At 41.8% G+C, this 27,562-nt stretch overlaps 1 protein-coding gene across 1 annotated transcript; it reads left to right on the forward strand.

The window, feature by feature from the left end:
* Positions 1-3,350: 3,350 nt before the first annotated feature.
* daam1a (dishevelled associated activator of morphogenesis 1a) lies at positions 3,351-26,648 on the forward strand. Its single transcript, XM_069143539.1, is given in 27 exon segments — positions 3,351-3,707; positions 6,615-6,784; positions 6,786-6,833; positions 7,020-7,109; positions 10,942-11,013; positions 11,219-11,313; positions 11,399-11,618; positions 12,191-12,304; positions 13,183-13,293; positions 13,497-13,600; positions 13,682-13,748; positions 14,288-14,405; positions 14,673-14,808; positions 16,080-16,138; positions 16,562-16,749; positions 16,867-17,115; positions 18,565-18,672; positions 22,000-22,094; positions 22,563-22,647; positions 22,803-22,909; positions 23,316-23,404; positions 23,590-23,758; positions 23,947-24,054; positions 24,345-24,405; positions 24,491-24,625; positions 25,513-25,677; positions 25,801-26,648. Coding segments are annotated over 26 exon segments (3,123 nt in total). The 5' UTR covers positions 3,351-3,707; positions 6,615-6,646; the 3' UTR covers positions 25,993-26,648.
* Positions 26,649-27,562: the final 914 nt, after the last annotated feature.

The raw sequence follows: 27,562 nt of genomic DNA on the forward strand, positions 1-27,562 counted from the left end.
ACGTCACTCTTTTCTGTCTAAATGCTTTAAAACGTTCCAGTTTGGTTTTATTTCATGTTGTCACTGCCGGTCCGGTCCGGTCCCGTTAGCAGTATACGGTGGTCGGCTGCCGGTACTTCCACCGGCACGTATCGTCTCCGACGTAGTTAAAGTTAACAAGATTACAACTGTAGGTTTCCACAAGTGGTGCAGGTCCTTTCAGTGACACGTGCCGCTCGTTTTTCACCGGAACAAACGTTTCCCAACAGGCTGCTCTTCATCCAGCGGGACAGGAACCGGTATGAACCGGTGGAAACACCAGCAGCATCCCGCTGTGTGTCTGCTGAAGAATCGACATGCTGATGGCAGCAGAAAATAGAACCAGAGTGAAAGCTGTGCTGCCAAAGTTAAAAGCGTTTCAATAGAAAAATATCAATATAAACAAATATAACTCCATGTAGTTAAACTCGGTCCTCTCCTGTTGGGTGTTTACAGAAGCAGCGGGGCGTGTCCGTGCTGTGTGAGCCTGAGTCAATCCACCAATAGAAACCCGCCTCTACCGTATGCCCCGCCCACTAGTTCCAACTCAACTTGTAGGTTTTTGACTGTTTCATAAACAAAATTCTTTAATTCCATTACTAAAACTAAAAATACTGTAAATAGCAAATTTGTTTGTCATGCAAATAATTTTATTCTCAGTATTTGTACTGACAAACTTGATTTTTGATTGCAGTGCAAGAAATTTGCTTTTACAACTTTTTTTTGCTTGCATAATAAAGACACAAAAATACCTTCACAGGCCACACCCCTTTATAAAATCTGATAAAATCTGATTATAAAACGTATTTCTATGAGACTGTATCTGGTTCGAGAACAGAAATATTTTACAGGCAGAATCTGGTCCCGAGAGAAAAGAGTCTTTCTTTCACGTGAACTTGTCACAGCAGGCCCAGGTGTAAATAGTGCACGCTGTCAGGTAGGAAGTGAGCGAGCAGGTGACTGGAAGGTTCCCATGACGATGAGTCATGCGTCCATGTACAAACATGTGCTGAGTAGGAGGTCATGACCTTTATGTGTAAACACATTTTCATCATCTCTGCGTCAACAATAAAGACGTTGTTACGTTTTCTACTTTAATATTTTCTCTTTTCTCTCTTTTAATTCGTTTTCATGCAGTCGCGTTATTAACAAACTCTTAATGTGTCTTTGAAAAGTTAAACGTTATATTATTTAATAAAACCATCCAGTGGTGTTCAGGGAAAACAAACTGACATGGAAGTGACATCAGTTCACTGCTGTCTTCCCGTTGGCAGTCTGTAGGTCGCTGCAGCAACATGTGATGTGAAACACATTAATGATGATGAATGAAGGATTTCCTGTTTCTTGTCTGTAAAACAACAAGTTAACTGTCTTTGAACATCGTCTTTATTTTCCTGATATTTACTATTAAATTATTGAACAAGGTTGTTTGGATGGAACTTAAATGTAAATCCATTAAAAAGGTTCAAGGTTTCGTTCGTGCTCCTGTTTTCATTTTATTTTTGTTTCGTAAAAATGGGATCAGAAGAATGAAAATGTGTGATGTGAACTCAGATCGCTGGATTCAAATCTGAACAAACATCATGAAAGCTGTTCAATCGGTTCGCCTCCAGAGAGGAAAGGTCACCAGAGTTAACACCTTCCAGCCTGGTCACCTGGACACGACACCTGTTCTACTGATAACAGGTGATGGTAGGTGATGGTAGGTGATGCATGATATTTTACAAACATGATGTTTTACATACATGATATTTTACATAAATTGTTTTACATACATGATATTTTACAAACATGGTTTTACATACATGATATTTTACATACATTGTTTTACACACATGATATTTTACAAGCATATTTTACATACATGATGTTTTACATACATTATATTTTACATCCATTGTTTTACATCCATTATATTTTATATACATTATGTTTTACATGATATTTTACATCCATGACATTTTACACACATTGTTTTACATACATGATATTTTACATACATTGTTTTACATACATGCTATTTCACATACATGATGTTTTACATACATTGTTTTACATACATATTTTACAAGCATGATATTTTACATACATGATATTTTACATACATTGTTTTACATACATGATATTTTACATACATGATATTTTACAAGCATGATATTTTACATACATGATGTTTTACATACATTGTTTTACATACATGATATTTTACAAGCATATTTTGCATACATGATTTTTTTTTTTACATGCATGATGTTTTACAAACATTGTTTTACATACATGATGTTTTACATCCATGATATTTTATATACATTATGTTTTACATCCATGACATTTTACATCCATGATGTTTTACATACATGATGTTTTACATACATGATGTTTTACAAGCATGATATTTTACATCCATGATATTTTATATACATTGTTTTACATCCATGCCATTTTACATCCATGATATTTTACATACACGATATTTTACAAGCATGATATTTTACATACATGATATTTTACATCCATGACATTTTACATCTATGATGTTTTACACACATGGATTACATGGTAATGTATGTGAAATACCATGTACAGTATGTAAAATGTCATGTGTAAATTTGTATTTTACATACATGATATTTTACATACATTGTTTTACATACATAATATTTCACATACATGATGTTTTACATACATTACATTTTACATGCATTGTTTTACATACATGATATTTCATATACATGATGTTTTACATACATGGTATTTCACATAGTTGACATTTTACATTCATGATCATTTACATACATTATGTTTTACATACATATTTCACATACATGATGTTTTACATACATGGTATTTCACAGATGATATTTTACATGCATGATAATTTACATACATGATGTTTTACATACATGATATTTTACATACATGATATTTTCATACATTTGATGTTTTACATGCATGATGAAATAAAACAGTTATTTTAACTTATTCTATTATTTTATTGACTCTGCTTCTAAACTCAGTTTGAAAAGTTGTCTGTTTACAGCTGCCTGCTGAGGAACGACTGTTAATGGGGGCAGGAACATTTAGGAGCTGAACACATACTACACACACACGCACACACATACAGATACAACATACTGTTACACACACACACACACACACACACACACACACACACACACACACACACACACACACACACACACACACACACACACACACACAGCAGGTTCAGGGTGTGACTGCCCCCAGCAGGAATGTAGTTGTGTGTTTTGAGCTCACTCTCACTCAGGATGATCTGTCAGTTTCTCTCTACATTCTGATTTTGACACACACAGAGACACACATAGACATGTACAGAGACACACACACACACACACAAACACACAGACACACAGACACACGCAGACACACAGAGACACAGTTCCTGGTTTGGATGAAGATCAGCTCTCTGTCTCGTCTCTCTGCTGGAATCTGATCAGACTTCTTTGCATTACGAAAACTTGTTTCGCAGACTTTCACATTTTTCTGTTTCATTTTAAAAATCTGTTGAAGATTCATTTTGTGACTTTTATTCTGTTTCCCTGATTTTTTTTCTGGATTATATAAAAACATATTAAAACTTTTCTAAGAAGTCCTGAGAGGTGATCAGGTGCTACGATGCTGGACTGGAGTTCTGATGTTCTGACCAGGTAAGAAACCCTGATCACTGATCAATAACTCTGAATGACAGCTGTGTAACATATGTGTATTTCATGTCCATCAGATCATAGAATCAGATCACAGAGTTGAGGAGAGTGTCCTCCTTCTGGACTTTATCTGTTCAAATGTTGTTACAGTGAAACTGGTGGATGGAGGTGTTGGGCCCGGATGTTACTGGCAGTCAGGTATTCAGATAGAAGATGGTTCTCATCCAGGTTCTGGTCCAGGTTCTGGTCCAGGTTCTGGTCCAGGTTCTGTTCTGGTTATTCAGCGGTGATTGGTACAGAGCTCCTCCTTCCTGTATTTACAGTCAGTGGGTTACCTCTCTGCTTGTCGTCAGTCTGTTAAACCACATCATCATGATGTCAACCTGCTCTGTGGAGAGGACATCACAGTCCACATACACACAAACATGTGACATGTTTACAACACGTGATCTTGTTGATAACATTGCTGCAGTTATTTTAATGTCATGTTTATTTTCAGGACATTAAAACACGTCACAGTTCTGACATGCATGATGTCGTGTTTGGAGTCCTGTTGAAGTGAAACACGTCATCCTGCGACATGATCTGCATCCCTGTACTATCACAGCTGGCTTCAGAACTGAGCTGATAACAAGCTGGATGGTCCCTCTCCTCTTTAACCTGGAGGATGCAGCGTCCATGATTTCCAAACAGAATCTCAGATTGTGATCCATCAGACCTCAGGACAGTTTTCCACTTCACCTCAGTCCATCCTCAATGATCTTGGTCCAGAGAAGGCGGCGGTGTTTCTGGATCATGTTTCTATCTGGTTTCTTCTTTGGAGAGTTTTAACATCATTTGTGGACGCAGCGATGAACTGTGTTCACAGACGATGGTTTTCACAAGTGTTCCTGAGCCCATGCAGTGATTTCCACTCCAGAATAGTGTGTTTTTAATGCAGTGCTGCCTGAGGGCCCGAAGATCTCCACCATCCAATATTGAGTCAGACAGACAGAAAGATAAACTGACAGGCAGACAGACAGATAAACACTCTCTGACTGAACCGTCCTTCAGTGAGGCAGAGCATCTTTTCCATGGCTGACTCTGACCTTTGACCTCTGTGTGGAAGTGAGAACACAGCTGTCCTGCAGGATCGATGAAGTATTGATTGAAGTGTCTCTACTCAACATGAACAGCAGATCATCATCCGTCCTGTTATGTAAAGACATGTGACGGAGACGAGGACACGGAGCGTCCGCCAGCACGTCAACAACACGGTATTTACTGCAGGAACACGGACGCTGAGGCCTGCAGGGGATTGTGGGAAATCCTGATCTTTATGTGGTGAAAGTAAAAAGATGTAAAACACAACGTAGTTTTATGGACTCCAGTCTCTTTGTTCACGTTACACATCCTGACAGACACTGACTCGGAGGAGTGATGTCATGCATGTGGGAACGTTAGGAAATACTAGAAATAATAACTCAACGTCCACTGATTGCTTCTCACTGAAGATTTGTTGTTGGTCTCTAAGTTGTGTTGTGTTCTGTAGATAGCAGAGTGATTATAAATCAATAGAACCTCCATGGCTGAATGATCTGAGTCATCACCTCTCCGTCAGAACTTCCTGCTGAGGGCATGTTTCTGTCAGGACTTCCTGCTGAGGGCGTGTCTCTGTCAGGACTTCCTGCTGAGGGCGTGTATCTGTCAGGACTTCCTGCTGAGGGCGTGTATCTGTCAGGACTTCCTGCTGAGGGCGTGTCTCTGTCAGGACTTCCTGCTGAGGGCATGTCTCCACCTGTCTGAGAGTGAGTCAGCGTGCCTCACAGTCCGGCTGGTCCTGATGGACCTGTCGGTCCGGTCCTTCTCTTTAACCTGTTGCCACCTGCAGAGTCAACTTTTCTGAACATGGAGTTATTAATAAAATCAGATCAGCAGAATCAGATCAGTGAGACAGAAGCAGACAATCAGCAGCCTTCAGGATCAGATCAGTGATCTTTAGTAAACCTCATCATGTATGATCATCATCATCATCACATCCTCATCACCATCATCATCATCACCATCATCATCATCACCATCATCATCATCATCACCATTATCACCATCATCATCATCATCACCATCATCATCATCACCATTATCACCATCATCATCATCATCATCACCATTATCATCATCATTATCATCATCATCATAATCATTAACACATCATCATCATCATCACCATCCTCATCACCATTATCACATCATCATCTTTGTCCTCATCACCAGGGAGGCTGTAGCTCAGTCTGTAGAGTGGGCTTCACACTAATCAGAAGGTTGGTGGTTCGATCCCCAGCTCCTCCTGTCCACATGCCTAAGTGTCCTTGAGCAAGACACTGAACCCTAAGTTGCTCCCGATGGTGAACCATCGGTGTGTGAATGTTCTCTTGATGGCAGCACCTTGCATGGTGATCTGTCTCATTAGTGAGTGAATGGGTGAATGGAAAACCATGTTAAAGAGCTTTGAGACCGAAAGGTGATAAAACTATACAAGTACTTACCATTCAACATCCTCATTACCATCACCATTATCATCGTCGTCCTGCACACACCTCAACTTAATATCACCACGTCTCCATTTCACAATGAAAAGTGAAGGTTGTTCGGTCACCACAGAAAACAGAAGAAAGTTCAGGAGCTTCATTCAGAATCATCAGTTTAGTTTTGTTAGTCAGTTTTAGCAGAAAGAGGGCAGACACTGAGTGGTCCGATTGTGTGTTTGATTGTGTTGTGTTGTTATTGTGTTGTGTTGTTGTGTTGTTGTGTGTCAGTGTGTGTCAGTGTATCTGTCCTCATCATTAAGAAACTAGTCTGTCACACCTGTGCAGGTATCTGAGGACCTGACAACTTGTTGATGACAGTCTGTCTGTCCTCCCGTCTCTCTAGTCAACACTGAAAAGGCGGTCCCTGCTGTTACCATGGCTTCCAGTGTGAAGCAGCCTCGGGGGCGTGGCCTGTCATCTCTAGTCACCTGCTGCTTCAGAGGAAGTGACCAACCAGAGATCACGTACTGTCCTGAAAACATCAGCTCTGTGGCAGCACTGGAGCCCAGCTGGCCCCGCCCCCCCCGCTCAGGAGCTCAACTCCATGTTCTCAGAGCTGGTGGTGAGTATGGACCAGAACCAGAACCAGAACCACATCCAGTCCCAGATCCAGATCCTGGACTCAGGGATCCAGAACTTTTCAACTGCTGTGGTTTACTGTCCCCGTGTCCCTCCTGTCCCCCTGTCCCTCCTGTCCGCCCTGTCTCCTGTATCTCCTGTCCCCTGTCCCTCCTGTCCTCTGTCCCAGGATGAACTGGACCTGACCGAGGAGCACAGAGCGGCCATGTTTGATTTACCAGCAGAGAAGAAGTGGCAGATCTACTGCAGTAAGAAGATGGTGAGAAGATCATTTTACTAATAGAGTCTCATCATACAAAGGTTTACCTGTTGGTTTACCAGTTGATTTACCTGATTGGTTCATCTCGTCTGACGTCACGGTGAGCGTATTGCGTCACTTCCTGTCTACAAACATTGTGACTAGTGTTACTTCTCTGCTATTTCAGCTTCTTTTCCTGAATTATACGTATCTTAACTCTCTCCACACTTCTTCTAATCTCAAGTTAAAACTCACACTTGATTTTTTGGAGCAATTCTACTGTTAAATCTTTGACCAACGTTCACTAACTTGGTGTTTTGGTACTGCTAGCTTAGCAGTTAGCAATGTCTTCCCTCTCTCCCTCCACTTCTTCTGGTTTTTCCTGCTGTGACATGTTTAGTTACAACCCTGCCTCCCTTAATGATAATGTTACCTGTAATAAATGTAGTGTAGTTAGGGCTCTGGAGGCCAGGGTCACCGAGGAGGAGGAGGAGGAGGGGGGGGGGGAGAAGGAGTAGTGTAGTTAGGGCTCTGGAGGACAGGGTCATAGAATTAGAATCACTGCTGTGCACCATGCTACACAACCAGGTAGCTGTAGGAGCTCCTCAGGGAGGAGGGGGGGGGGAGGGGGTGTACAGCTGTCCTGGGCTACAGGTTTAGTTAGCCGGTCCCCCGCAGCACCCGAACAGCCGGGTGGCTGGGGGACAGTACGAAGGAGACATCGTCCCAAGAAGCCCACGGTTCACCACCGACCTTCACGTCTCCAACTGATGTTCCACACTCTGTGAAACACCTGCTGAGAAACCAACTCTGGTTATTGGAGACTCTGTTTAACATGAAGTTAGTGAAACCAGGGGACAGAGACAGATGTCTTCCAGGGGCCAGAGTCAGATGTCTTCCAGTGGCCAGAGTCAGATGTCTTCCTGGGGCCAGAGTCAGATGTCTTCCAGGGGCCAGAGTCAGATGTCTTCCAGGGGCCAGAGTCAGATGTCTTCCTGGGGCCAGAGTCAGATGTCTTCCAGGGGCCAGAGTCAGATGTCTTCCAGTGGCCAGAGTCAGATGTCTTCCAGTGGCCAGAGTCAGATGTCTTCCTGTGGCCAGAGTCAGATGTCTTCCAGGGGCCATAGCAGGCGACATTGAATCAAACCTGAAACTGCTGACTAAGGCGAATCATAAATCCAGTCAGATTGTTATTAACATCGGCAGTAACGACACCCGGTTACACCAATCGGAGGTCACTAAAGTTAATGTGGAATCGGTGTGCAACTTTTCAAAAACAACGTGGGACTCCGTAGTTTTCTCTGGACTCCTTCCTAACCGGACCAGTGATGATATGTTTAGCCATACGTCTTCACTTCACCGGTGGTTGTCGAGGTGGTGTCCCGCTAACAACATGGGCTTCATTGATAATTGGAATACTTTCTGGGGAAACCTGGTCTGATCTGGAGAGACAGCATCCATCCTACTTTGGATGGTGCAGCTCTTCTTTCTAGAAACATGGCCATGTCTCTTAACAGCCCTAAAACCTGACATCCAGGGTTGAGGTCAGGACGCAGAGCTGCAGTCTTACAGCTCCTCTGCAGCTTCTTTAGAGCTGTCACTCACCCAAAACCTTCAACATCCTGTAGAGGTTGTGTCTGTACCCAGACCATCTATATTTAAACAACTCAAGAAAAGATGGATCAATAAAAATGTAATAAAAATGGATCCTACCAAATTAATGGATCAAAAAAATCTGACAATTAAAAGCGGACTATTAAATATGAGATCTCTCTGGTCTAAATCTCTGTTAGTAAATGACTTGATAACTGATCATCAGATTGATTTACTCTGTCTCACAGAGACCTGGCTGCAACAGGAAGAATATGTTAGTATGAATGAAGCAACTCCTCCCAGTCATATTCATTATCATATTCCTAGAGATTCAGGCCGAGGAGGAGGAGGAGGAGCAGGAGGAAGAGGAGGAGGAGGAGGAGGAGGAGGAATGGCAGCAATCTTCCACTCAAGTTTATAAATCATTTGAGAGTCTGACTCTTAGTCTCTCACCCAAACTGGAAAGCAGCGAAACGGATTGTATTGTTGTTGTTTATCTCCCACCTGGTCCTTATTCAGAGTTTCTAACTGAATTCTGACTTTTGATCAGATTTAGTGCTGAGTGCAGATAAAGTGATGATAGTGGGAGACTTAAACCCTGTTTTGTCGGACCACTTCTTATTAACATCTGAAGTTACAATAATGGACTACACAGCATGTGGGAATAAATCCCACGACAGTAGATGTCTGTCAGATGATGCCGTGGCCAAGTTTAAGGAAGCAGTTACATGTTTATCCTCTTCGATGCCGTGTGTTAAAGCAGTGGAAGACATCTACGTTGATCTTAGTCCCACACAAGTGGATCATTCCAGTCCCTAAGAAGACGACTCCATCTGGCCTCAACGACTACCGACCGGTTGCCCTCACATCTCATGTGATGAAGGTGATGGAGAGGCTGGTCTTGGCTCACCTCAGGCCGCTGGTGAAATCTTCACTGGACTCTCTACAATTTGCGTACCAGCCTCATGTGGGAGTGGACGACGCCATCATCTACCTGCTGCAACGAGCTCAGTCTCACCTGGATGGAACCGGTGACTCTGTGAGAATCACTTTCTTTGATTTCGCCAGTGCAGTTAATACCATCCAACTGCTGCTGCTGAGTGAGAAGCTGCAGGTGGTGGGGGTGATGGGGGGGTGGACACGTCCACCGTCTCCTGGATCACTGACTACCTGACAGACAGACCACAGTTTGTCCGTCTGGGCAGTGTGCTGTCTGATACAGTGGTCAGTGGTATTGGAGCTCCTCAGGGAACTGTTCTGTCTCCCTTTCTGTTCACCTTCTACACAACTGACTTCCAGAACAACTCAGAGTCAAGACATCTGCAGAAGTTCTCTGATGACTCTGCAGTGGACGGTGTATAAGGGATGGACGGGAGGAGGAGTCAGTGGTCGGTGTATAAGGGATGGACGGGAGGAGGAGTCAGTGGTCGGATGTATAAGGGATGGACGGGAGGAGGAGTCAGTGGACGGTGTATAAGGGATGGACGGGAGGACGAGTCAGTGGTCGGTGTATAAGGGATGGACGGGAGGAGGAGTCAGTGGTCGGATGTATAAGGGATGGACGGGAGGAGGAGTTAGTGGACGGTGTATAAGGGATGGATGGGAGGACGAGTCAGTGGTCGGTGTATAAGGGATGGACGGGAGGAGGAGTCAGTGGACGGTGTATAAGGGATGGACGGGAGGAGGAGTCAGTGGACGGTGTATAAGGGATGGACGGGAGGAGGAGTACAGGGCAGTAGTGGAGGACTTTGTGGAGTGGGCTGGTGGAAATCACCTCCTTCTGAACGTGGCCAAGACCAGAGAGATGGTGGTCGACTTCAGGAGGAAGATGACGGCTCCACAACTGCTGAGAGTTCTGGGAGAGGAGGTGGACATGGTTGAGGAGTACAAGTACCTGGTGTCTCCATGACAACAGACTGAACTGGAAGACCAACATCAACGCTGTCTACAAGAAGGGGATGAGTCGACTGTTGATTTACCTATTGTTTACCTGTTGATTTAGCTGTTATTTACCGGTTGTGTACCTGTTGATTTACCTGGTGATTTACCTGTTGTTTACCTGGTGATTTACCTGTTGTTTAGCTGTTGATTTACTTGTTGATTTACATGTTGTTTACCTGTTGATTTACTTGTTGATTTACCTGTCGCTTACCTGTGGTTTACCTGTTGATTTACGTGCCTACCTGGATCTGTGATGATAGTGTGTGTGTCTCTGTGTCTCTGAGTCCTTGTGTCTCTGACGTGTCTCTGTGTCTTTCAGGAGTCACAGGAGGGTAAAGCAGCGACCAGTTGTCCAGAGTTTTACATTGACCAGCTTCACTCAACGGCTGCTGTGAGTCTGTTCACTGTCAAAGACTCTGGTCATTTATTTTAAATTTAATCTTCATCTATTATTATTTGTATCTGACTTATTATTCATCTGTTATTGTTTGTATCTGATTTATTATTCATCTGTTATTGTTTGTATCTGATTTATTATTCATCTATTATTGTTTCTATATAACTGATGGAGGTTGTGTTTGACTCCTTCCGTTCAGAGGCAGACTCTGCTGGTGTTGGAAGATGAAGAGGACCGAGGAGGACATGAGATGGTGGACGGTCTGAAGACAGCTCTGAGGACTCAGCCGATGAGGTGAAGCTCTGATAAACTGTGAGACAGTCCTACTTCTGAAATGTCCTGCAGCTACCTGAAGAGTGTCTCTCACTCTGACCCATAGTTTCGTGACTCGGTTCATCGAGTTGGACGGACTGTGCTACATCCTGGACGTCCTCCAGTCAATGGACTCAGAGAGCTCCAAGTCTCTGGTCCACACGTCTCTGTTTGGTTGCATCAAAGCTCTGATGAACAACTCTCAGGGACGAGCTCACATCCTGGGACACAGAGACAGCATCAACGTCATTGCACAGAGTCTGTCCTCGGACAACATCAAGACAAAGGTACAATCTGTCTTGTGAGACATCACATAGTCTGTCCTCTGAGACATCACACAGTCTGTCCTCTGAGACATCAAAGACAGACAGAGGGATAGGGACAGACAGACAGATTTTCATGTCACATTTTGGAACTTTTTCTCTGAAACTTTTTGTCATATATAAAAAAAATTTTTTTTTGATAAATAGTTTAAATGTTGGATTCACTGTCAACCTTCTGATCACAAATTAATATATTTGAAATCCATTTTTTGTTTTTGTTTAATTCACTAGATCCCCATGGACATGTCCTCCTGTCTCATGACGTATCCTCCTGTCTCATGACGTGTCCTCCTGTCTAATAACGTGTCCTCCTGTCTCATGACATGTCCTCCTGTCTAATAATGTGTCCTCCTGTCTTAACGTGTCCTCCTGTCTCATGACATGTCCTCCTGTCTAATAACGTGTCCTCCTGTCTCATGACGTGTCCTCCTGTCTATTAACGTGTCCTCTTGCCTCATGATGTGTCATCCTGTCTCATGACGTGTCCTCCTGTCTCACAATGTGTCCTCCTGTCTCATGACGTGTCCTCTCCTTAGGTGACCGTGTTGGAGATCCTCGGTGCTGTTTGTTTGGTTCCAGGAGGACATAAGAAAGTTCTAGAATCCATGTTTCACTACCAAAACTTCATCTCGGAGAGAATTCGCTTTCAGGTGAGTTGTTCTGATTCATGTTTCTGTGGACGATGAAACTCTGATGATGAAGAACAGACATGATGATGAAGAACAGACTGATGATGACGAACAGACTGATGATGAAGAAAGTGATGATGATGAAGAACAGACTGATGATGAAGAACGTGATGATGAAGAACAGACTGACGATGAAGAATGTGATGATGAAGAACAGACTGACGATGAAGAACGTGATGATGAAGAACGGACTGATGATGAAGAACATGATTATGATGAAGAATGTGATGATGAAGAACATGATGATTAAGAACGTGATGATGATGAAGAATGTGATGATGAAGAACAGACTGATGATGAAGAACATGATTATGATGAAGAATGTGATGAAGAACATGATGATTAAGAACGTGATGATGATGAACAGACTGATGATGATGTAAAACATGGTTATGATGTAAAACATGATGATGATGAAGAACGTGATGATGAAGAACATGATGATGATGAAGAATGTGATGATGATGAAGAACAGACTAATGATGAAGAACGTGATGATGATGAAGAACAGACTGATGATGAACAACGTGATGATGACTCAGATCTGATGTTGTCATTCAGAGTAATTAATATTCAGATGACAGCTGACAGACAGCTAATGACTCACTCACTGATTTAATGAAACATGTTTCCAACCTGCAGGAGAGAGAAGATGAAGTTAGAAACACACAAAGGAGGGCAACAGTTTTACAGGCACTAGAACCAAGCTGTGACCTTTGACCTTTAATATTAAAAATGAAATGATATAAATAAACACTGCAGAAGGAACGTGTCTCCAGTCGAAGGATTAAATGTCTTTCTTGGTGATGTAACTTCAATATTTTATGTTCTGTGATCAGAACCTGTTAACTGACATGGACCGATCGACGGGTCGCTACCGGGACCAGATCCCCCTGAAGACGGCCATCATGTCCTTCATCAACGCCGTGCTGAGTCAGGGAGCCGGAGAGGTGAGAGTCTTCATCATTTCATCATCTTCAATCTCTGAGAGTCTTCATCACTTCATCATCTTCGGTGTCTCTGAGTGATGGAGAGTTGTTTCTTCAACACACCACATATACATGTCCCTCCTGTCTGAGGACGCCCTGCGTCCTCTCACGTCGTCTCTCAGACGTGTCAATCTGTCTCTCAGACGTGTCAATCTGTCTCTCAGACCAGTCTGGAGTTCCGCATCCATCTGCGTTACGAGTTTCTGATGTTGGGAATTCAGCCAACGATCGAAAAACTGCGGCTCCATGAGGACTCAACCCTGGACAGGTAGAGCAGGTGGTCCGTGTTTAACATACATGTTCACGGTACAGAACGTGTTCACAGTTCTGTGGGTCCTGTTGTCTTCAGGCATCTGGACTTCTTCGAGATGTTGAGGAATGAAGACGAGCTGCTGATCTCCAAACGCTTCGATATCGTAAGTTTTCCATGAAGTTTTTAATGACGAACAGAAAAAGGATATTTCTGATTAGTTTTACACGTGTGCATATGAAGACTGCGTGTTCAGAGCAACACGTGACGGGTTTGTTGATGTGATGTTTGTTGATGTGATGTTTGTTGATCTGATGTTTGTTGATGTGATGTTTGTTGATCTGGTGTTTGTTGATGTGATATTTGTTGATGTAATGTTTGTTGATGTGATGTTTGTTGATGTAATGTTTGTTGATGTGATGTTTGTTGATCTGGTGTTTGTTGATGTAATGTTTGTTGATGTGATGTTTGTTGATCTGGTGTTTGTTGATCTGATGTTTGTTGATGTGATGTTTGTTGATCTGGTGTTTGTTGATGTGATGTTTGTTGATGTGATGTTTGTTGATCTGGTGTTTGTTGATGTGATGTTTGTTGATGTGATGTTTGTTGATATGATGTTTGTTGATCTGATGTTTGTTGATCTGGTGTTTGTTGATGTGATGTTTGCTGATGTGATGTTTGTTGATGTGATGTTTGTTGTCTCAGGTTCATGTAGAAACTAAAAGTGCCGGTCATATGTTTGAGCTGATCAATAAGAACCTGAGTCACACGGATGCCTACCCTCACCTGCTGTCTGCTCTACACCACTGCCTCATGATGCCACGTAAGACAGCTTCGTCCTGAGTGTCTCTTTCTGTCTCTGTCTCTCTGTGTCTGTGTTTCTGTATCTGTCTCTGTCTCTCTGTCTCTGTGTTTCTGTCTCTGTCTCTCTCTTTCTGTCTCTGTCTCTGTGTCTCTGTCTCTCTCTTTCTGTCTCTGTCTCTCTGTCTCTGTGTTTTTGTCTCTGTGTCTGTGTTTCTGTCTCTGTCTGTCTGTCTCTGCGTGTCTCTGCATGTCTGTGCATGTCTCTCTGTCCCTGTGTTGTGTGCAGACAAACAGAGCACTGCTCTTCAGTACTGGGTCCTGTTGGACCGTATCGTCCAGCAGCTCGTCCTGCAGACAGATAAAGGAGAAAACCCTGACAGCGCTCCACTCGAGGACTTCTACGTTAAGAATATTGTTCGTATGTAAGTTTCCAGGTTTCCTCCGACATGAGAGCCTCCTTCAGGACAGAGACATGATTTAATGAACACATTAAAAACTTCCCTGACAGATGGAGCTTGTGATTTTACCTGCAAGTTCATCAGAGACGATCACAGTGACAACTGTTCTGTTACAGTCATATTGATCACTAATACTGACACTATACTTATAACTAATACTCATACTGATCCCTAATACTGATACTATATTAACAGCTAACACTCATACTGATCCCTAATACTGATACTATACTAATAACTAATACTCATACTAATCACTAATACTGATACTACACTAATAACTAATACTCATACTGATCAGTAATACTGATACTATACTAACAAGTAATACTCATACTGTTTAGTAATACTGATGCTATACTAACAAGTAATACTCATAGTGATCAGTAATACTGATACTATACTAATAACTAATACTCATACTGATCAGTAATACTGATACTATACTAACAAGTAATACTCATACTGTTTAGTAATACTGATGCTATACTAACAAGTAATACTCATACTAATCACTAATACTGATACTACACTAATAACTAATACTCATACTGATCAGTAATACTGATACTATACTAACAAGTAATACTCATACTGTTTAGTAATACTGATACTATACTAACAAGTAATACTCATACTGTTTAGTAATACTGATGCTATACTAACAAGTAATACTCATAGTGATCAGTAATACTGATACTATACTAATAACTAATACTCATACTGATCAGTAATACTGATACTATACTAACAAGTAATACTCATACTGTTTAGTAATACTGATGCTATACTAACAAGTAATACTCATACTAATCACTAATACTGATACTACACTAATAACTAATACTCATACTGATCAGTAATACTGATACTATACTAACAAGTAATACTCATACTGTTTAGTAATACTGATACTATACTAACAAGTAATACTCATACTGTTTAGTAATACTGATGCTATACTAACAAGTAATACTCATAGTGATCAGTAATACTGATACTATACTAACAACTTATACTAATACTGATCACTAATAATCCTTTTACCAATACAATACTGATATTATACAATATCTGATATTCATACTGATTACTATTACTAATACTATACTATATGTAATATTCATACGTATTACTAATACTAATACCATACTAATACCTAATGAAATGATCAATATAATTTCACAGAGGCTGAAAAACATTGGATTCATGTTTTTGTGGTTGTGTTTCTTCAGGTTGATCAAAGAGAATGAAGTGAAACAGTGGAAGGAACAAGATGATAAAATGAGCAAGGGTAAACACACATACACATTCACGTGCCACACATGTATAGAGAGGATTTTACATATAAAAGTGAATAATATGAATATTAATAATAAGCATAATAAAAGAGGATTAAATATAAAAGCAGCTGACTGCAGGTTAAAGACATATTTTTGTCTCATAATCACTGCAGGTTCACGTAAATAAAAAGAATGATCCAAAACACAATTGTCATAAATTATAATCAAAACAGTTTGTTTACACTTTTATGGTCTGAAGGTCTGAAGTTCTGATGGTCTGATGGTCTGAAGTTCTGATGGTCTGATGGTCTGATGGTCTGATGGTCTGAAGTTCTGATGGTCTGATGGTCTGATGTTCTGAAGGTCTGAAGGTCTGATGGGCTGATGGTTTTCTGTCCTTCAGGACAGACTAAAGTCTCTTTTTCTCCTGTCAGAGCATCAGAACCTGCAGCAGCAGTTTGAAAAGAAAGAGCGGGAGTGTGAAGCGAAGCAGAAGGAGAAGGAAGACATGATGGTGATGCTGAACAAGATGAAAGACAAACTGGAGCGAGAGAGCAACAACCACCAGCTAGCTAAACTCCACGTAGCAGACTTATTTGCTCGGCTGCAGCAGCTCATCTCCGTACGTCATACAGGCGCCTTCCTCCAAACGTTCTCCATCACTTCTCTATATTTATCTAAAGATCACGTTTCTGATCAACAAGCTGTAAAGGAAGTTTCTCTCTTCTTCTCTTCTTAGACCTCCAGTGTTCCAGGAGGACCTCAAGTGACCTCAGCTGGTTTATTTCATCCCAAACCTCTCCCCTCCATCCTTTCTCCTCCTCCTCCTCCTCCACCACCCCCTCCAGGAGGCCCACCATCCTTTGGCATGGCTCCATTTGCACCTCCTCCTCCTCCTCCAGGAGCTCCACTAGTAAGCATGCAGAAGAAGACTATACCTCGGCCGTCGAACCCTCTGAAGTCGTTCAACTGGAGCAAACTGCCCGAGGTAAACTGACTTCCTGTCAGGCCTCGTGTTACTGCTGCTCTTCCCACTTACTGCTACCCCTCACACTGTTACTGAGGCTCCTCCCACTATGTTGATGTGTTATTATTTGTGATGTTTTATTGTTTGTGATATGTTGTTATTTGTGATGTTTTGTTGTTTGTGATGTGCTATTATTTCTGTTTTTTTTAATTATTTGTGATGTGTTATTATTTGTGATGTGTTGTTGTTTGTCACGTGCTATTGTTTGTGATGTGTTGTTATTTGTGATATGTTATTGTTTGTAATGCATTGCTGTTTGTCATGTGTTATTGTTTGTGATGTGTCGTTATTTGTCACGTGTTATTATTTGTGATGTGTTATTGTTTGTAATGCATTGCTGTTTGTCACGTGTTATTGATTGTGATGTGTCGTTATTTGTCATGTGTTATTGTTTGTGATGTGTTGCTGTTTGTCACGTGTTATTGTTTGTAATGTGTTGCTTTTTGTAATGTGTTATTGTTTGTGAAGTGTTGCTGTTTGTGAATTGTTATTGTTTGTGATGTGGTGTTTTTGGTTAAGGGTTGCTATTAGTGGTGTATTTTTGTTTGTGATGTGTTATTGTTTTTTAGGTGTTGCTTTTTGTGACGTGTTATTGTTCATGATATGTTGTTGTTTGTAATGATTTGTTATTTGTGATGTGTCATTGTGATGTGTTGTTATTTGTGATGTGTTATTGTTTGTGATGTGTTGTTGTTTGTGACGTGTTATTGTTCATGATATGTTGTTGTTTGTAATGATTTGTTATTTGTGATGTGTCATTGTTTGTGATGTGTTGTTGTTTGTCACGTGTTATTGTTTGTGATGTGTTATTGTTTGTGATGTTTTATTGTTTGCGACGTGTTTTTTGTGTGAATTGTTCTTGTTTGTGGTGTTGTTATTTGTGACGTGTTATTGTTCATGATATGTTGTTGTTTGTAATGATTTGTTATTTTTGATGTGTCATTGTTTGTGATGTGTTATTTGTGATGTGTTGTTGTTTGTCACGTGTTATTGTTTGTGATGTTATTGATTGTAATGTTTTATTGTTTGCGACGTATTTTTTTTGTGTGAATTGTTATTGTTTATAATGTGTTTTTGTTTGTGATGTGTTATTATTTGTGATGTGTTGTTGTTTGTCACGTGTTATTGTTCATGATATGTTGTTGTTTGTAATGATTTGTTATTTGTGATGTGTCATTGTTTGTGATATGTTGTTATTTGTGATGTGTTATTGTTTGTGATGTGTTGTTGTTTGTCACGTGTTATTGTTTGTGATGTTTTATTGTTTGCGACGTGTTTTTTTGTGTGAATTGTTATTGTTTGTGATGTGTTGTTTTTTGTTAAGGGTTGTTATTAGTGATATGTTGTTGTTTGTGATGTGTTGTTACTCATGATGTGTTATTGTTTGTGATGTGTTGTTGTTTGTTTCAGAACAAGATAGAAGGAACCATTTGGGAGGGGATCGATGATCTGAACGTGTTTAAAGTCCTGGATCTCGCAGAGTTTCAGAGGACCTTCTCAGCCTACCAGAAACCACAAGTAACATGATGACTGCCAATCAATCAATTAACCAATCAATCAAACAATCAATCAATCAATCAGTCATGCAATCAATCAATCAATCAATCAATCAATCAACCAATCAATCAATCAGTCAGTCAGTATGTCTGTTTGTCAGTTAATAGATCGATCGACCAATCACCCCTCCCACTGTTACTGCTGTCCCTCGCCAAAAGTCATAATTCAAAGCAGTAGGAAGGTTTACTGTCACATCTTATGAATATACAGTAAGTGCAGTGATTTAGTTCTTAATCAGTCTGTTGTTGGATGATATCAGTAAAAACACAATGATATTAATATATAACTCATGAAAATCACAGAGGTCTGTCTCACTGTTTCACTGTCTCACTGTATATCTGTCTCACTGTATATCTGTCTCACTGTATATCTATCTCACTGTTTCATTGTCTCACTGTCTATCTGTCTATCTGTCTCACTGTTTCACTGTCTCACTGTCTCACTGTCTCTCTGTCTCACTGTCTCACCGTCTCACTCCGCACACCAAGCTCCACTGATAGATAGATAGATAGATAGATAGATAGATAGATAGATAGATAGATAGATAGATAGATAGATAGATAGATAGATAGATAGATAGATAGATAGATAGATAGATAGATAGATAGATAGATAGATAGATAGATAGATAGATAGATAGATAGATAGATACTTTATAAATCCCACAAGGGGAATTTTTTTTCGCTGTATCAGGAATGATCTCCTGTATCAGGAATGATCTCCTGTATCAGGAATGATCTCCTGTATCAGGAATGATCTCCTGTATCAGGAATGATCTCCTGTATCTGGAATGATCTCCTGTATCAGGAATGATCTCCTGTATCAGGAATGATCTCCTGTATCTGTCCTTGTGACAGCAGCTGGAGGAATCTTTTGGAGAACGTCCTCCTCTGTCCCTGCAGCAGGTGGTGGAGAGGGTGGTCAGGATTATCCAATATGGATAATAGTTTCCTCAGCGTCCTCCTCTCCACCACCTTTTCCAGGCTGTCCAGTTTGCAGCCAATGATGGAGCCGGCCTTATTAACCAGTTTGTTAAGTCTGTTGGTGTCTCCGGCTCCAATGCTGCCCCCCCAGCAGACCCCAGTGAAGTACAGTTCACTGGCCACAACAGACTGGTAGAACATCTCCAACATCTCGCTGCACACATTGAAGGATCGAAGTTTCCTCAAGAAAAAGAGTCGACTCATCCCCTTCTTGTAGACAGCGTTGATGTTGGTCTTCCAGTTCAGTCTGTTGTCATGGAGACACCAGGTACTTGTACTCCTCCACCAGGTCCACCTCCTCTCCCAGAACTCTCAACGGTTGTGGAGCCGTCGTCTTCCTCCTGAAGTCGACCACCATCTCTCTGGTCTTGGCTACGTTCAGGAGGAGGTGATTCCTTCCAGCCCACTCCACAAAGTCCTCCACTACTGCCCTGTACTCCTCCTCCTGTCCATCCCTTATACATCCGTCCACTGCAGAGTCATCAGAGAACGTCTGCAGATGTCTTGACTCTGAGTTGTTCTGGAAGTTAGTTGTGTATAAGGTGAACAGGAAGGAGACAGAACAGTTCCCTGTGGAGCTCCAGTACCACTGACCACCGTATCAGACAGCACACTGCCCAGACGGACAAACTGTGGTCTGTGGTGAGGTAGTCAGTGATCCAGGAGACGGTGGACGTGAAAGCTGCTTTCTTCTTATTAAGAAGAACTTTCAGGTAGTGACCTGATCTTTGATCCACGGCTTATTGTTGGGGAAGCAGTGTACAGTCCGGGATGGTACAGTGGTGTGTTCACAGAATTTGATGTATTCTGTGATACAGTCCGTCCTGCTGTTGATGTCCTCCCCATGTGGTCCACACAGCACATCCCAGTCCGTGGACTCAAAGCAGTCCTGCAGGGCATCTTTAGCCTCCTGTGTCCACCTCCTCACAGTCCTGGTGGTCACAGGCTGCCTCTGCACCAGAGGAACATACTTGGGAGTCAGCAGGACCAGGTTGTGGTCTGATCTACCAAGGGGGGGAAGGGCAGTAGTACTGTATGCATCCATGGCATTAGCATACAGTAGGTCCAGAGTTTTATTGTTCCGGGTGGGGCAGTCAACATACTGGTGCAAAGTTGGCAGTACTTTATCCAGACTGGTTAAAGTCTCCAGTAACTAACAAAAATGCACCGGGATGCTGAGTCTGCAGTTTAGCCACAGTGGAGTGGATGGTGTCCACTGCTGCCTCTACGTCAGCTGATGGAGGAATGTAAACAGCGATAACAATGGCGGAAGTGAACTCCCTCGGTAAATAATAAGGGCGCATCCCCACGGCTAGAAGTTCAATGTCCGGGCTACAGAAACGTTCCTTCACACACACGTGGTCGGGATTGCACCACCTCTTGTTCACATAGACTTCAATCCCTCCACCTTTCTTCTTGCCGCTCTGAACAACGTCTCCGTCCCCCCGAACAATCCTGAAGCCGGGTACGGCCGCGCTGTGGTCCGGGAAATGTGAGTGCAGCCATGTCTCGGTGAAACACATGATGCTGCACTCCCGGTATTCCCTCTGGGTCTTTACCAGCGCCGAGCTTGTCAGTCTTGTTGGCCAACGACCTCACGTTCCCCATTAAGATCTCCGGTACCGATGGTTTATATTTCCTCCTCTTCACCTTCATCTTAGCTCCAGCTCTGCAACCCCGACGTCTTCTCTGAAGTTCGTCTGGGATTTCAGGCCTCGCTCCGGGCAGCAGCAGTAGAGGTCTACTCTGTGCGATCAGCTGATCACGAGAGTAAACAATGGCCCCGGTCCACTGTGCGTAGCTCTCCATTATGAAGAAGGAAAAAAGTAGAAGAAGAGCCACCAAAAAAGAGGAAAAGTTACGGTCCATTGTCTGACCGTCACTTAACACACGTGAAAGAAAAAACAACTCCGAAGAGAGAAGAAAGAAAGAAAAATACTTAAGACAAAACACACTCGGGGGAGCTGCTGTAACAGGCTGCCACTAGCACGGCGCCATCTTCTAAATCTTCTTGATCTTCTCTAATTGGTGATGTCATATTTCAGAGAGATCTGATTGGTCCGTAGTTGGTACTTTTTTACATTTTGATCCGATATCTCCAACATAACCTGCTCTGGACCAAGTTAAGTTTGCAGCATCAGTTACCATGGTGATCAGGCCAGGTTGATAGAGAGCCATCCTGGTGACACTGACAACCCTTTAGTCTCAACATACCTCACTAACATACTGACCTCACTTTGTAGTTCACCCCTCTGATCAGCTTTTCACTGTTTACTTCTAATCTTGATCTTCTGTCCATCAACAGAGAGAAACTGAAGACGACATTACTTCTAACAAGGTCAAGGAGCTGTCCATCATCGATGGTCGCCGAGCTCAGAACTGTAACATCCTGCTGTCACGGTCAGTGGGGAGCACCACGAATATATGGATGAATGGATGAATGAAGGAATGAAGAAATGGATGAATGAAGGAAGGGATGGATGGATTTCTTTCTTTCTTTCTTTCTTTCTTTCTTTCTTTCTTTCTTTCTTTCTTTCTTTCTTTCTTTCTTTCTTTCTTTCTTTCTTTCTTTCTTTCTTTCTTTCTCAAAACACACTATGACAGGAGGACCTGGGAATTGAACGACCAACCGGATCATTAGTGATAACTGTAACACACTGAAGCAGTTCCCCAGAACGATAATGAATCCACAGCAACAGGATTTACTTCCTCAATCATTTCATAAACTTCTGTCTGATCCACCAATAAAAAAACAACAACACATCACTGAAGAAATGTCTTACAGGGTTCATGCCATACGCCACATCAGGAGGTCAAAGGTCAAAAACTGTGCTATTATAAATCCTCATCGAAGTTTGTGCATTCCAGGTTGAAGCTGACCAATGAGGAGATCCGACACGCCATCCTGACCATGGACGAGCAGGAGGATCTCCCTAAGGACATGCTGGAGCAGGTACACAACACACACAAACAGAAACACACACACATACAGAAACACACACAGAAACACATACAGATCTGATGTTCTCTGATGTTTTATACTGTTTATATAATGGATCATATCCTGTGTGTGTGTGTGTGTTTCTTTGTGTTTATGTGTGTGTGTAGCTCCTGAAGTTTGTTCCTGAGAAGAGTGACATTGAGCTGTTGGAGGAGCACAAACATGAGCTGGATCGGATGGCCAAAGCAGACCGCTTCCTGTATGACATGAGCAGGTACACAACAACAAACACACACACCGCTTCATGTATGACATGAGGTTCCAGTAGGTTCCAGTAGATTCCAGTAGATTTCAGTAGATTTCAGTAGATTCCAGTAGATTTCAGTAGATTCCAGTAGATTCCAGTAGGTTCCAGTAGATTCCAGTAGATTTCAGTCGATCTCAGTAGATGTCAGTAGGTTCCAGTAGATCTCAGTAGGTTCCAGTAGATTCCAGTCGATTTCAGTCGATTTCAGTAGATCTCAGTAGGTTCCAGTAGATTCCAGTAGATTCCAGTCGATTTCAGTAGATCTCAGTGGGTTCCAGTAGATTCCAGTAGATCTCAGTAGATTTCAGTAGATTCCAGTAGATTTCAGTTGATTTCAGTAGATCATCTCATCGGTTCTGTCCTCTCGCTCCAGAATTCATCACTACCAGCAGAGGCTGCATTCTCTCCACTTCAAGAAGAAGTTTGCTGACAGAGTGGCTGAAGTCAAACCTAAAATCAAAGGTACTCTTTAATCCTTAAATGTGTTAAAGATGAAATCAAAGTTTGAGGGTTGACCTTTGACCCTGAACATGGTCCTCAGAATGAGTATGTCCTCTCTGAGTCTCCTGTGTCCTGCTGAAGATAATATAAGAGATTTAATGTGTGTGGAAAAGTGTGACGTGTCCTCCTTGTCTCCCTGGCTGCAGCTCTGTGTCTTGCGTCCCAGGAGGTGGTTCGGAGCGAGACCCTGCGTCAGCTCCTTGAAGTGGTTCTGGCCTTTGGAAACTACATGAACAAAGGACACCGAGGAAACGCCTTCGGCTTTAAAGTGTCTAGTCTGAACAAGATCGCTGACACCAAGTCCAGCACTGACAAGTAAAGTCCCATGTTGAACGGTGGCAGTAGCAGACACACACATGTTAAACACACCCGTTAAATGTGTCCTCCTGTGTGCCAGACGGGTCGGTTCATCTCAGCTCACTTGGACACCTGAACAGAACAGAACCAGTGTTCATATCATTTGAAACACTAAAGTGTTACATGTTGTTGATGTGTGTCTGTAGGAACGTCACTCTGCTGCACTACATGATCTCTGTCCTGGACGAGAAGAACCCAAAGGTGGCAGCGTTCAGCGAGGAGCTGCAGAATGTACCGGACGCTTCGAAAGTCAAGTGAGACACACTGAGGACATACATGAGACACTAGATGAGACAGTACATGAGACACTAGATGAGACAGTACATGAGACACTAGAGGAGACACTACATGAGACACTAGTCCATCAGAATAATTAATCTTTTAATATATTTCAGTGATATTCACAGGATGCATGATATTTGTGAGTGTTTAAATTAAGCTGCACAGTCTCTGCAGCATTCAGCCTGATGGAGCTCCAACTTAAACCACCATGTGTCCTTCTGTCTGTCCTCCGTCCTCCATCCTCGGTCCTCTGCCTCTGCAGCTTGACAGAGCTGGAGAAGGACATCAATAATCTGAGACTCAGCTTAAAGAGTGTCGAGGCGGTGAGTGAGTCTCTGAAAGGAAAAGCTTCCTGTTTAAATCGAGTGTCTCTGTCTGTCTGTCTCATGTCTCCTTGTCCCTCTGCAGGAGCTGCAGTACCAGCAGGCTCAGTCATCCCTCGGTCCTGCTGATAAGTTTGTCCCTGTGGTCAGTCACTTCCTCACCATGGCCTCCTTCAGCTTCTCGGATGTGGACGAGTCTCTAAGTGAGGCCAAAGACTCGGTGAATGTCAGCCAGCGTCTCGTGTGTTCAGAGGATTACTAAGATGTGTCGGTGATGTGATGTCGGTGATGTCATGTCAGTGATGTGATGTCAGTGATGTCATGTCAGTGATGTGATGTCAGTGATGCCATGTCAGTGATGTCATGTCGATGATGTCATGTCAGTGATGTGATGTCAGTGATGTGATGTCAGTGATGCCATCTCAATGATGTCATGTCAATGATGTCATGTCAGTGATGTCATGTCAGTGATGTGATGTCAGTGATGTCATGTCAATGATGTGATGTCAGTGATGCCATGTCAATGATGTCATGTCAATGATGTGATGTCAGTGATGCCATGTCAATGATGTCATGTCAATGATGTCATGTCAGTGATGTCATGTCAGTGATGTGATGTCAGTGATGTCATGTCAGTGATGTGATGTCAGTGATGTCATGTCAGTGATGTGATGTCAGTGATGCCATCTCAATGATGTCATGTCAGTGATGTGATGTCAGTGATGTGATGTCAGTGATGTCATGTCAATGATGTCATGTCAATGATGTCATGTCAGTGATGTGATGTCAGTGATGCCATGTCAATGATGTCATGTCAATGATGTCATGTCAGTGATGTCATGTCAGTGATGTGATGTCAGTGATGTCATGTCAATGATGTGATGTCAGTGATGCCATGTCAATGATGTCATGTCAATGATGTGATGTCAGTGATGCCATGTCAGTGACGTCATGTCAGTGATGTCATGTCAGTGATGTGATGTCAGTGATGTCATGTCAATGATGTCAGCCTCCACATTCAGCTGCAGCATCACTTCCCCTGGTTCACCCTGAAATACAAAGTTAGTTTGAGACGGAGGAATTAATCCACGGTGTTTCCTGTTGAAGTTCATGAAGGCCCTAAAACACTTCGGAGAGGACGACCTGCAGCCGGACGACTTCTTTGGGATCTTTGACACGTTCCTCACGGTCTTCTCAGAGGCTAAACAGGACAACGAGAACATGGCCAGACGGAGGGAGGAGGAGGAGAGACGGGCTCTCATGGAGGCTCAGGTTAGAGATGTACTGAAGGAAAACATGCAGCTCTGATTCATGATGAAGTGGAGCAGCTGTTATATAGAAAATAAAAACACAAGACAACATTTCAACTGACTGATGTTTGAATGATCTCTGCAGCTGAAGAGAGACCGGGAGCAGAAGAGGAGGAAGACCAGAGCAGATGAAGAAGAGGAGGGCGGAGCATTCGATGACTTGGTGTCAGCTCTGCGCTCCGCAGACGTGTTCGACAAAGACGTGTCCAACATGAACCGCAGGAAACAACGGAGACACAACCTGTTGGACAGACAGGGGACAAAACTCTACCACTGACCAAACACACAATGTACACAATAAACAACACACAACACACACAATACACAACACACAATACGCAACACACAACACACACAGAATACACAAAGTACACAGCACACAATACACAACATACAACAAGTACAACACACAACACAACACAACACACACACACACACACACACAATAAACACCACACAATACACAATACACACAACAGACAGAATACACAACATACAACACGTACAACACACAATACACACAATACACACACACACACAACACAACACACACAATAAACACCATACAACACACACAATACACAACACACAACACAACACACAATACGCAACACACAATACACAACACACACAATATACACAACACACACAGTACACACACAACACACACAGGAAACACATATTACACACATACACACACACTACACACAAAGTACACACACACTACAGACAGTACACACACCAGGTGATCATCACCTGGAGACGGCTTCAGGGAGGCGGCGCAGGGGAGTGTGAGGGCCCGTTATCACTGCTTGCAGTTTTAATGAAGACTTGTTGTTAAAATGTATTATTAAGTCTGTTCCTACCATTTCTATCCATCCCATCTCCTGTCTCTGTGTTCAGTAGCAGCTTTATGAAACATTAAATTCTAAATCATGTTCTGATGTGTTTCTTTACATACATGACATACATGTTTCCCTGTTTACAGTAAAAATCTCTCATTCAGCCACAACCGTCACTTTTCATCTGTTTTATCATGTTGACAAAGACAGGGAGAACATCAGTTAGGAATTCATCCATGTTATTATTTTTAGCATTACTATTATTTCCATTATTATTACTATTATTATTATCATTATTATTACTATTACTATTATTGTTATTATTATCATCATTATTAATATTGTTATGATCATTATCATTATTATTACTATTGTTGTTATTATTGTTATTATTGTTATCATTATTATTACTATTATTAACATAATTATTTGTGCTATTTCTATTATTATATTATTAATATTATCATTATTCTTACTATTATTATAATTTTAAATATTTGTATCATTGACATCATTATCATTATCGTTAATATTATTTATATTATTAGTATTACTATTATTATCACTATCATCAGTATCATTATCATTATTAACATCATTATTATTATTATTATTAGTAGTAGTAGTAGTAGTAGTAGTATTGGTATTAGTATTATTGTAAGAGCCACAAGTGTACAAGTGTAGTTCATTTGAATTTCAGGAATATTAGTAATTTTAATTTCTGAATTATGCTCATTGTGCAGGAACTAAGATATGTAAAATATGTTGAAAGACATTTATGTTAATGATTGACACTCCCTTTTTTATGATTTAATGACGTCATGACGGCAGCAGGTGCCAAACAGAGAGCTGCATTGGGCATGGGAGCATATCGTTCTTCTACCATGTGACAGAGTTTATTATTTTTGTGTTTTCAGTTAACGCTTAGCTGCGTAAAATAAAGATAAAAGAAAAAGATTTAAAACATCTCCTGTCATTTGCGTAAGAAAAGGAAGTCACTATGTC

This window comes from Embiotoca jacksoni, unplaced genomic scaffold (genome assembly GCF_022577435.1).
Source record: "Embiotoca jacksoni isolate LCO1_2020_lvr unplaced genomic scaffold, fEmbJac1.0.p SCAF_110, whole genome shotgun sequence".
NCBI lineage: Eukaryota > Metazoa > Chordata > Actinopteri > Embiotocidae > Embiotoca > Embiotoca jacksoni.